The following is an 11,999-nucleotide window of genomic DNA, read 5'->3' as shown; positions in this document are numbered from 1 at the left end:
TCTTCACAATCGAAATAATCGTTTATTTTATTTTCAGGTTTTCAAGAAACAGCATGTTGATGCACATAATGTAGAAAAAGACAGGATGTTATCAATTATGATGTGAACAAGAATGCTATTAACATACTTAAAAAACATTATAGGCCATGATCAGTACAGTACAACACATTGAGGTCTGTTAGTTAACTTTGTTTTGACTCATGTAGCTGAGTATACAGAGCTGCACAATCACTTCAAGTACAGCAGTCAATAGACGTAGAAGGTACCGGTAAGCTTTTTTTTTTATAGCCCTGCTAACAGGATTGAAATCTATTCTATTGGTAAGTCTGTCCATCACTTTGGCTTTTATTCAAATCTCAAGTAGTTTGACTGATTTGTTGGTTTTCATCTGCACCTGTCGCCAAGTTTAAACGTGCCCAAACACACGAGTTCATAACCTCATGCCTGATAATAATACTCCTTCTGGCTGAAGCTGTACTTTGTGTGAGGTGCTAGTTAGCCAATTGTCCATACTCTTAATGCTTCAGTAAGATGGTGAATAAGGTTACACAAGAGCACATTCATGTAAACAATAACAAAATCTTCATTATTCTTATGTTCCATACAGTATAGTCACACAGAGCCGTTACTACAGCAGGAGAATCAGACATGACATATGTTCATATAAAAAGCATCATTTTTGATAGTAAATTACCAACATTAAAGAAACAGAAGCTGTGTTTGTAAAACAAATATTCTGTAATTAAAAGCTAAAAAACATCTGCAAAATCACATTTCATTCACCTTTAAAGATTACATTACAACATACAATTTCCCTTAAACCTTTTTTTATTTTTTTTTAAATAAATATGTTAATTATAAAAGTATTAATGCGAGGGTTCATCAAATGAAATTTAAAAAAACACGAGGCTCAAAGCATGTTCAAACACAACGCAGCGTTCACAGAGACATCACACATAAAGGTATTTAGTTGAGGAAGAACATTTCTAGATGTGAAATACAAACAAATGAACATTTCTTTCTTTATGCCACTCTCCTTAAACTTCATTTTCATTTATACAACAGTTAGTTCTGATCAAGCGATCTGATTGGACAAGAGGCTAGGACTAGGACAGGGACTTTTCACAGTATGTATCACTCCTCCTAAGCCAGGATACTTTTTGCTGACATTGTTTTGTCTTTAATCATAAATCTCAAACCTCAGAATCACACAACAGACTCTGATTTCACTGCTTTCATGATCAAATTAATTTCCTTTGACACACATACAAGTAAAGGTTCATACTACAAAGTCGCTGCTCTGTGGTAACCATGGATACAAGCAGAGTAGCAGTAGAAAAGAATGTTTCGGGTTGCTAGACAACAGCCGTTGAACGTGTTGAGTTGGTGAAGTTAAAAATAATCTGTTGTCAATTTTTACTTTTTATAACTTTTTTCCTGCTTGTATAAACTGCTGTATAAAGTAATATCACACTCGAAGTCCAGATGTTGTTCTGGAATTATCTTTACGACTGAATCACAGCAGTGCTGAGATTCAGCACATCGCTCCCTCCCTGATATTAAGAATCACATTCTTGACATTTCAGATTGTTTTCTCTTTGAAACGTGGTCGAATGGCACGGCTGCTCGTGAGATTCCCACCATCCGTGACCACATTGTTACCCGTCACTCCTCCATGTTCTTCCCGTTACTCCTCCATGTTCTTCCCGTCCTTCCCAAACTTCCACCAGACCACGGTGAGGACGACAGCCAACAGGAAGCTCAGGCTGCTGGTTACGAGGTAAGCGATGGGCAGGAAGTGGTTCTGACCTCCGAACCAGGTCAGCGTGGTCAGCATCACTTCCTTTCTGCCTCGGAAGTACTGCACGGGGAAGTCTGGGGAGGTAGAGGTCAAGGCCGAAAATAGGCGATCACAAAGAGGAGCTCAATGGAAACGAGTTAAAACAGCCTCCGTCCATACGCCCGTGTTTGAGTTTTTAACAGAAGACAAAGGCAGCAATCGCACACACAATGGGACATGTGTAACCCATAGACTATAAATATTCAACAGATCCAGATTGATGCTACCCGTTTGTTTGTCTATTGCCTTTTTGAAGCCTTGAGTTCAGCATGCGGCCAACACCATGTTAGTTATGAAGCGGCTAATTCATTAACTAGCAAAAGAGCTAGTTACCAGATTCTATCAGAGTCTACTCGTACTTTGGTAATTCAAAAATAAAACACGTCTTCTCATCACTGCTTGCCTAAATCTCAGAGGAGAGAAGCCAACAATAATCCTGACACCAATGTGAGGGCTTCCACGTCTAACATCTAAGCTAACCAGCTAGGTACAGTGAGCACAGAAACGTCCTGCTAGTTTGTGCTAACATCAATAAAACAATAAACAGGATTTCACCCACAAAAATAACATGTGAACAAAGACCTTAGAGGTTCATTTAGTATCATAAATCACACAGAAAGCCAGATAATGTTTGTCCAATATTTTCAGGAAAAATCCGCAGAAGACACCAGGAACCTAAAACAGCACCGCTCAAAGAGGCCACGCCCCTAAATTATGCATAACTTGAAACAGTGGAGGTGTATAAAAATAAATCCTGGTACAGTTTTCATAAACAGCAAGATGAGCTGTAGAGTCCACACCGTTTAATTACCAGGCAGTAAATATCTTCAATCCTGCTGCCAAGTTGGATAATTAATGGGGTTTTACCATAGACTGTATGAAAAATGGACGTAGCTCTCTGTTTCTGTGTATTTCTGAAGCAAAATGATGGAAGTGGCCACATTGGAATTGCTGTCTACACCAAACTTTCAGTCCTCCTAGAAACAGGAAAAGGTGGAGCTGAGGCAGACCTAAAGCCTCCTGACAAACAGCTACAGTCAGATCAGTCTTCACTCTAATTATGCATAACTGCCATAAAATCACAACAGATGATATCAAAACAAATCCACCCTACAACACTGTGTGCTGATAAAGACGTGAGCTTTGGACACTCAGGGAACTACAGATATTTACACTTCAGCATAGGCTTCATTTTTCAACACCGGAGGTTGCCGCTTTACTTGGCACTGACTTGCCTTTAGAGCAGTCAATTTGAGGAACTGCAGTTTTTCAAATCTTCTGCATTGGCATGATTTTTCAGCCGCTTGTGATCAGATGAAAAACAATGCTATGAAAGGATACTGTAGGATATCTTGATACTGTAGTTTCCCACTGGTAGACCCTTAGTAAAGGGCTTGTCTGCTCTGTATAAAATCCCATAAAGCTTCCTGAAGTTGGGGAAGGCTGCCTCTCTCATCCACACGATCAGGTCGTCATTGATGAAGCCGTTGTTGGTCGGGTCGAGTACATCGAGCTGGTACACAGGGTTCTTCCAGTACGGAGGCTTTGCTACACCTTAAAAAAAAAAGATTATCTGATGTAAGACATCTGAAACACAAGAGGACTAAATGTTGGAATACACAGTCAAGGTTTCATCCTTTTTTTTACCTTCAAACTCTTGAGCCAGCGTCAGGTTCTCCGTCCTCGGGTTGCGGTACTTGACATTTTTGTCCGTGTACCAGGTGATGCCCTTCCTATACAACGGAACGGGAACTGAAGCACCAGTGGGGCCATGATATTTCAGACTGAAGGAGTCTGGAGGGACAGATGTGAGTTAAGAGGCCAGTAATAAGAAATATAACAAGAGGAACTTAAGGATGATGTAACGAGTGGTGCTCACCATTGAACATACTGTTGGCCACAGCACCACAGGGGGCAATGGGGCGTCCTGCACTGTCTTTGTCAAACGGTTGACAGTATGTGGTGGGATTCTGTTCAGACATCGAGGTTAACAGACAAACTGAGGTGGATTCTTTAACAACGTAAAAAAGCTTCAAAAGCAGTGGTAACATATTCAACTAGAATGTACACAACGTTTTTCTCCACAACGTTTTTATGACAGCTGCAGGTGGTTGGGTGGTTGGAGAGTGACACACTGACCTGAATCTTTGACCTCATCACAAACCAACAAACCAGTGTGACTTCGAGTAGCGAGCAGTGTGTTTAGGAAATGTGGCATTTGTTACAGCATGTAAATAAAATGTTCAAACTAGAGCCACAACCGCTGTAACAGTCAGTCAATGTTACGCCCTTATATGGGCCTATCACAGATATGCCACTGTCTGTGTAGCTGTTTTTTAATATGGTAGTAGGAAAACTTATTTAATATGCTTGTTTTGCAGAAAGAGTGTGCTTGGGGTGATTAAAATAATTTCAATACAATAAATTAAACTACCTTTACTCACAGCGGTAATACGGCACATTTCTGTCTTTTTGTTATGGCATACCGTATGTGACAATTTGTAGATGATAAATGTGACAATTTGATGTTTTTTATTTATTTATTATTTAATTACCGGTAAATAAACTACCGACATTTAAAAGTTTAAAAGTTCGATCATAAAGTTAAAAACTACGGACATATTTGCTTTTTTCAATGTGTTTTATTATTTTCAAATAAAATGAATTTCATTATTTAAATAAGATTTGGTCCTCAGAAAGTATTTTTCCAAAAGATGAGTCTTGAAAAGCGGGAGGGGGGGGGGGGGGGGTCGTCTTATATTCAGGGTCGTCCTATATTCGGGTCAATACGGTACTTTTAGTGCTGTTTTAGCTAATTTAGCAGAGCATCACAGCTCAGCAGATTGTGGACCGCACCAGAACTAGTCGGCAAGGTATACTAATGCAGCACATTTTATATTTGACGTTGTTCTTTAAAGGAAGCACTCCTCTGTGAATCTTTGGACTGTCACATTTGTGTAAAATCATGAACTAAAAGGTTTATTTGTTCAGTCTCTAATTTAAAAAATGTTGTGATAAATTAGTAGAAAATAGAGGATGTACCTTCAACTTATTCTTCCTGCCAACCATCTGTCCGTCATCTCTTGAGTCCATGTACCTGCGCAGGTTCTGATGGAAGTTGCGGAGGCCGTAGTAGAAGAAGACATCTCCCTGAGAAGACATCATCAACACACTGTCAGGTATGCAAACAGTCTCCTGCAGCCTTGACTCACTGTCGGCTTTACAGCACAGACGAGAAATCAATCAGATTCTCCATACTGTGTTGTGAGATCGTTACCTTGAATGCTTTCTCAATAGAGAACTCCACAGTGCAGCTGCAGGATTGGCCGGCGTTGCTCACATTTTTACGTTTTTCAAAACATACATCACACGTCCCGGCCTCTGTGTAGTCCAGCTGAGAACACAATAGAGAAACTTTATGAAAGAGTAGAATAAACTGTGGAAAGAAAGACTGTTCCTGTTTACCTAGCTCTAAACATAACCTTGGATCTTTCCTCACTTTGTCACTCCCTTTTTTTATTGCACACAAGGGCCTTCAGTGACTTCCTCACTCTGTCTCCCTCACTCACACACACACACACACACACACACGTGCATACTTAAATCTATTTCACATATGTTTAAAGAATTACTGAAGAATCACAGAAAGAGGCTCACCTTTACTTCCTGTATGCTCTGCACTGTGAGGAGCAGCCACACTCCCAGCAGCATACATATCAGAGCCATGAAGTAGAAGAACGGCAGCACAGTGTTAGCAGTTAGCATGGGGGACCAGGCAGGCAGCCTCTGCTGTTTGAAAGCAGAGTTATCCGGCCTCTGAGCCAAGGGCCCGGAGTTGCCCTTCACTTTGCCCATGAGAGGGAACCTTCTGCCGGGGACAGACCGAGAACTTTGACAGCCGGAGAGTTGAAGAGGTGTCAGAGTGCGCGCTGCTCTATCTTCTCTTCCTGTTTTTTTTTTTTTACAGCGATATCTCCCTCCACACGTACACACACACACACACACACACACACACACACACACAACACTGCTTGCCAAGAGATTTTCCCAGCAGGCCTTGCAGAGCGGGGCAGGCTGTTGTTGTCTGTTACTTATTAACCACAATCCATTACTTAACTACCTCTTCTGCTTTCTGTTACCATATTTTACTCTTCTTAACCTCTACAAGAAAAACTATTTTCACTTTCAAATAACACTGAAGTACATTTTAAATATGTATTCTTTTCCGCAGGAGTAGATGATTTTGTGGTTTTTAAAACCCCTTCACGCTGCTTTAAAACGCTTTATCAAAAGGATGTTTTGATAAATGGGACTTCCTATTGGGCGAGTAAACTCATGACCTCACATTTCTCGGTAGGAGGGACTTCCCGAGGTCGGACTAAACAAACAAGAGGATGCTGGTTTCATTATGAGTCCTGTTTATTCAATCCATCACAGCGCATCACAGCGGCTTCAAGAGCGAACAAACAACAGCACACACTCAACACTAGTTTAGAAAATAGTCAAAAGAACAATGCAGAGAGGGAAAACAAACAGGAAGAGGATGTTGCAACATGTTGTGAGGACCATCGGTTTGTATGTATCAGCGCACGGCAAACTTCCCACTGTCAGTTAAAACAGTCCAATTTTAACTTTTTCTTTTTTACACCCACTCAGGATCCCGTTCTCCAGCAGCTTCATGAAGTCCAGTTTGATCTGAAAAGGACATTATGAACAATAATTCAGAATGAAGTAAGACACTCTGCTTTAACACTGGTTTGTGTGATCTATTCAGAGGTGTCAAAAGTATTCACATTCATTACTCAGGTAGAAGTGTAGATACTAGGGTTTAAAAAGACTTCTGTAGTAGTTGAAGTATCAACTCAAGCTTTTTACTCAAAGTGTAAAAGTACTGGTTTCAAAACTACTTAAAGTATAAAAGTAATTTAAAAATGCCATTAAGGACAAAAGCTTAGGCTGCGTCACAGGGGTCTATAGTGCACTACCCCACCTCCCCAAAAAAACATTTTTCTAAAGGTCATTATGACTATAATGTTATATTAAAATGTTAATGTTGAAAAATTTGGGATGCACCTGTTTCAGCCGCATTTATGCCCATTGACAATGAACGTAACGGTGCAAAAAGTCAAACTTCAGAGGCATGTTATCAATAGCTTTTATTGGAATGTAAATGTACAAACTTGGGACATTTCGCTCGAGTTCTCTTGAGTCTCTGCCCCGGACATCTTCGCACTAGACTACATACGTCTGCTATTTCCTTGCTGGAGTGTGACGTGATTTGTGTCATGCGCAGGTACGATGGATCGCGTACAAACCAATAGGGTGTCGGAATGGTATATGTTTATACTTCTCATCCAACCACAATCAAATTCACTGGATGGCACGATTTATCTGGATAGGTATTTTTTTTTTTTTTGTGTTTTTTTTAAAGGATGACAAGCCGGAATGAAAAACAAGCCGAAATTAAATAGGAGTAACGAGGCTATTTTTAAAAAGTAAGGAGTAGAAGTAAAAAGTCGGCTGAAAAATAATTACTTCAGTAAAGTATAGATACTGAAAATTTCTACTTAAGTAAGGTAGCGAAGTATTTGTACTTTGTTACTTGACACCTCTGGATCTATTAAACTATATTAACTTTGTGTAACATTTATTGTAATATTCAAAGTCATAAACATGAACTGATCACGATAGATTTTAATACACATGCTGTAATAATTGACAATTTGACCCATAATTCAATCTGGTAGTTACAGTCTTGATAAATTGTTTGATCTACAGCGAAAACGGTCCATCACTAGTTGATCAGATTTGAACGTCTGATTATGAGTTACTTTGATAACTGATTAATTATCAAAAGCGTTAAAATACTTTGATTCCTGCTTCTTAAGTGGAGTTGTTTTGTAGTTTCTTAACTCTTCTATGACAGTAAATGTAATATCTCTCCCAGTTGACAAAACAAGTTTAATGGTTTTATCTCAGGTACAGAAAACAATAAGAACATTTCACATTAAAACAAATTTTTCAGACAACATCTAGACCCTCTCCCTCATTTAATACTAAAGTAACACATACATTGGCTTTAATCGTGTCAGATGTTAAACTAAAGGACACAAGATGGCTTCTGTTTTACTTGAAAGTCTATTCTCTGTTTGTGTTTCTGTGCACAGGCTGCATGTTGGACCATGATTGCAGGTCATAAATCATTCTGAACAGTAGAAATCATACATCACAGTCAAGGAATAATAAGTAGGAAAAGCATATTTGTGTGGAAGTGATATTTTAATGTCCTAAAGACGTCAAATATTTTATAAAACATCCTGCATGTCATAAAATCTCATTATGTTTCATGTCCAGCAGGGGGCAGTAGCTCACCTCAGGAATGTCCACCATCCTCCGCAGTTTCTGGTCCCTCCAGTTCCAGTCAAGAACCACGTATCTTAAGGCCTGCAGGTTCAAACCATCTGGAGGAAAAAACAAAGAGTTTACATTGAAAGAAAAAAGACCTCAAACACTTAAACTGCAGGATCAGAACATTCACACCGACCTTTCTCAACTAAGGCGCTGATCCTTCCAGGGGTCCCTACTCCAATGTGTGTGACTCCCTTCTGCAGCAGCTTCATCTGCTCCTCCACCTGAACAGAAAACAAAAGAAGAACTGTTTGAACTCATCACTGTACACAGTTTTCATGCATTTTAAAAAGGCACTGGGATCTCTACTAACCTTGATGTGTTTCGCAAAAAGCTTTAGTGCCTTGGCTTCGCCCTTGAAGGTTGTCAGCTGCCTGGAGATGATAAGAGACAAAACGCACTCGTATAAACAGGACTACAAAGTTGTATTGTGGGAAAAATCGACACACACCACCTCTGTGTTTCACCTACTTGATGAGCTCGATGGTTCGCAGAGCAGAGCTGCAAACGATGAGCAGAACCACAGAGCTCTTCTCTGTGTGCTGTTTCTGAACCTTCGCCCACTTGGGACAAACTACAGGCAAAGAAAGGAAAGAAAAAAAGTGATTAGTCTCGTTTAAAAGCAAGCGGCTGAAATGATTTTTCAGTGAGAGCATCACTCACCTTGTTTGAGATACGAGGACAGGCTGTGTGTCAAGTCATTGCTGGACAGGAAGCAGGAGTCTGGAAGATGATGGAGGGCAGGACGGTGACCTCGGTGAATCAACAGATCAGCACATATTGACAAAGCTGAGAGAGGTAGAAAGATGACTCACCGTGCAGTTTGAGCTCCTCCTGCTCGATCACAGAGCGTTTGTCGGAGAAATACTGCGTGATCAGGTTCTGCAGGTCTGCGGGGCAGCCTGGCTTTGGCTCCGAAGTGGACAAGACATCTGTAATTGTCTTCTTCTGGTAAATAAAACACAATCAGGTAAAAGTTAGATTTTTACAAATAAAGCCCAGTGACTGTAGTTCCTCTTTTACACCAGCAGGTGTCCCCACACTCACCTTCCGCTTTCTTTTGACTTTGGGTGCCTTTTCATCCTCGGGCTCTTTCTTCTGAGGGACAATTAACTCTTTCTGTGAAAAACAAGAAACAAAAAATACACCAATCAGGCTCATCATCAACATCTAATACACATGAACCGTTTGAGTGAATGAAGAATGCAACTGAGTTATAAGTAGAGTTCATTATTTCATAAATACAACACTCAAATCTTAGAGAACATTTACATTTCTTTACTTTTTTTTAATGCCTTCACCATCAGATCGACCAGAAACAGGCTGCCAGAAGAGATTAATTTAACTATCAATCAGAAGATACGTTCCCAATATTTATAATCAATGTTTTTATTTTATGATAAATAGTTACTGTTTCTGGTTCAGGCATTCTATATGGGATTATTTTCTGGTTACTTTCCTCCTCTATGTGGACTTAATATATTGTGGAAAAAAATATGATGTTTAAGGTCATTTCATCGTGGGCTGAGAAACACAGATCAACATTATCGTCATTTTCCGATCATTTATGGAACAAAAAAAACGAACCAAAGAAAGTAATGTTTGGATTAATCAACAGTATAAATCGTTTATTTCTACTTTGGCCTATTTCATGATTTCAAATTCACAGATCAGAAGGTGAAGTCCGCAGATGACAAAAGTAGAGACTTGAAATGAATGGAAACAGAAATAAAATGAAGGATTTACAATGAGCCGTCTCCATCAGCTCAGAGGTGCTACTTGTCAACATAAAATGCAGGTAAACTGTTTGGGGCCCCAGGCCAGTAGGGGGCCAACAATAGCTAACAAACTTAAATCCATAGCAGTAGTTCAAAATGTGTAAAGTTTGCAATCATAGTAGGAAACCTCCCTAAAGGGGAGACTCACTCTTCTTAAAACAAAGTTAGTCAACGCTTCATAGTGTGAGTGTAGACTCCTAAAAAAAAAGAGTGCTTTGCTCAAGGGCACCTTCAGCAGTGCTCATGATGTGAACTGGCACTTCTCCAGCTACCAGACCAACTTCCAGATTTGGTCCGCATCAGTACTTGAACCCTTTGATTCCCAACCCAAGTCCCTACAGACCAAAACTGCTTGATTTGACAATTTCACTTCTAACGGACATGATGACAGGCAGATTTGGGGCAATTCATTTGCATACATTCGCTGACATCTCTTTAAACTAAAAGTAAAAACACTTTCAGAACAGTTGTCTAATCAAGTTGAGCATTAAAAAAACCTTCTGATTGACAGCTTTTACATCTGAAGGGCTCAACATAATACCTGTTCATTCTTTTTCTTCTTCTTTGCCTTGACTGTTTTTTCTGTTCCTGTATTCTTCCTCTTCTGTGGTTTGGTCTTTACGTCTGTGTTTTCTGACGGTTGTTCTTCATGTTTCTCCTCCTCCCGTTCAGATGCATCTGTAAAAAAACAAAAAAAAAGCAAAGACATTTCTCATTATTTTGGATTTAGTGGTAAACTTGGAACTGTTAAAAAAAAAATAAGGCTGGCACCTCAGAAAAACATTTCAGAGGTTAGCACAATTAAGGTTGTGTTATGTACAGAGATGCCTAACCTCCATGGCACCGTAGAAATAAACGATCTCTGTGGATATGAGCCTGTGTAGTTAGACTCTTGTTTCCATAGTTTGGCACAGATTTGGCAACAGCACATTAAAGTATTTAGGACGGAACAGAAAACAGAAATACTCAAACCTTCCCTGAGATAACAACAATGCAGCAAAGCTCGATCCAAGCATCTGGTTATATTTAGCCTCTCTGTTGCTACCACTTCTCCGTGCATACCTCTCATCTCATGCTATGAGGTCATGCTCAGACCCTCTGGCATATATGCATGCTTGTTCAAAATACTTCAAAACAGATGCCAGATAGAACCAGGTAATAAATCTGTGAGTTTCACAGCAGTGCCCTTCCTGAACGTGTACTTTTTGAATGCCTGTACTTCTGCTTTGTAATCGTCCCTGTGGACCTTTAGTCAAAGAACAGACATGCTGACATCATCTCTATTCCTTATTAAGTGGACTCAGATTTAAAACATGTCACAAGTATCTGTAAGTGCTGCAGTTGAAGTTTAGTGATGTCTGTATACTCGATGATTTGTAAAGTCAGGGAAATCTTCTTAAGCCTGTCTGTGAGCGGTTGACATTTTTAAGCATGCTGCACTTCTTGCCAAAACCTCATCAGTCGCATCAAAGCAGGTACTTCTGCATGATTAGTTGCTGGGTTGTCTTGACACAAGAATTTTAAACTTTGATATGATACTGCTAGGAATACTGAAACAGGTATTAATACCATGGCAACAAAAATAAAGTCCTAGATACCAACAATTGGGTAATTTCTTGTTCTCAATGAACAAAAGTGTGCTTGCAAGTTTTGATGGATTAATTCTGCTCCTATCCACCTGTAGATGTAGTTTTGTTTCAAACCTTTGGACTTTTCTGTTCAATCGATTATTAAAATAACAGACATTGTACTGTATTTGGATGCTCCATCATTCAGTGTTTAAGCAATCTCAAAACCAAAGTTGGAAAACCTTGTCAGGTTCCAAATTTCAGTTTGAGTCAGAAACGTCAACAATCATTTCAGTGACTAATTATATCTATTAAAGAGATCGTCACACTTGTGTAAATCAGTGTACTTCTTGTGATGAAAGATTCAACAGCAAACTCAAAGTACTTGGTCTTTTTCGATTCTCT

The 11,999-nt window shown here is 39.5% G+C and overlaps 2 protein-coding genes across 3 annotated transcripts in view; both read right to left on the bottom strand.

The window, feature by feature from the left end:
* Positions 1 to 9: 9 nt before the first annotated feature.
* Positions 10 to 5,848, bottom strand: tmem30c (transmembrane protein 30C). Its single transcript, XM_020651222.3, has 7 exons — positions 5,498 to 5,848; positions 5,118 to 5,234; positions 4,883 to 4,990; positions 3,720 to 3,810; positions 3,488 to 3,634; positions 3,182 to 3,394; positions 10 to 1,875 (listed from the first exon to the last, which is right to left on the bottom strand). The coding sequence occupies exons 1-7, from the start codon at positions 5,693 to 5,695 to the stop codon at positions 1,688 to 1,690; spliced, it is 1,062 nt and encodes a 353-aa protein (XP_020506878.1). The 5' UTR covers positions 5,696 to 5,848; the 3' UTR covers positions 10 to 1,687.
* A 393-nt stretch (positions 5,849 to 6,241) lies between these two features.
* The window catches only part of cmss1 (cms1 ribosomal small subunit homolog), a 38,344-nt gene continuing 32,586 nt past the window's right edge, over positions 6,242 to 11,999 (bottom strand). For both annotated transcript variants that reach the window (XM_020651237.3, XM_029280650.2), the window contains exons 2-10: positions 10,568 to 10,704; positions 9,296 to 9,367; positions 9,064 to 9,196; positions 8,912 to 8,971; positions 8,720 to 8,822; positions 8,562 to 8,622; positions 8,385 to 8,472; positions 8,213 to 8,301; positions 6,242 to 6,535 (exon numbers count right to left, since the gene is read on the bottom strand). In XM_020651237.3, coding sequence (XP_020506893.1) covers positions 6,452 to 6,535; positions 8,213 to 8,301; positions 8,385 to 8,472; positions 8,562 to 8,622; positions 8,720 to 8,822; positions 8,912 to 8,971; positions 9,064 to 9,196; positions 9,296 to 9,367; positions 10,568 to 10,704 — 827 coding nt within the window. In that variant the 3' untranslated portion in view covers positions 6,242 to 6,451. The remainder of the gene's footprint in view (positions 6,536 to 8,212; positions 8,302 to 8,384; positions 8,473 to 8,561; positions 8,623 to 8,719; positions 8,823 to 8,911; positions 8,972 to 9,063; positions 9,197 to 9,295; positions 9,368 to 10,567; positions 10,705 to 11,999) is intronic.

This window comes from Labrus bergylta, chromosome 13, assembly GCF_963930695.1.
Source record: "Labrus bergylta chromosome 13, fLabBer1.1, whole genome shotgun sequence".
NCBI classification, from domain to species: domain Eukaryota; kingdom Metazoa; phylum Chordata; class Actinopteri; order Labriformes; family Labridae; genus Labrus; species Labrus bergylta.
The sequence above is the reverse complement of the archived record's forward strand: the minus strand, read 5'-3'. Positions and strand labels throughout refer to the sequence as shown.

What these genes read in the sequence shown, in the direction of transcription:
- tmem30c (XM_020651222.3), bottom strand. Translation starts at nt 5,695, where the DNA reads ATGGGCAAAGTGAAGGGCAACTCCGGGCCCTTGGCTCAGAGGCCGGAT. An exon ending in CTATTGAGAAAGCATTCAAG is followed by an intron (nt 4,991 to 5,117) that starts GTAACGATCTCA and finishes ATGTCTTCTCAG; the next exon opens with GGAGATGTCTTCTTCTACTA. An exon ending in GCAGGAAGAATAAGTTGAAG is followed by an intron (nt 3,811 to 4,882) that starts GTACATCCTCTA and finishes ATGTCTGAACAG; the next exon opens with AATCCCACCACATACTGTCA.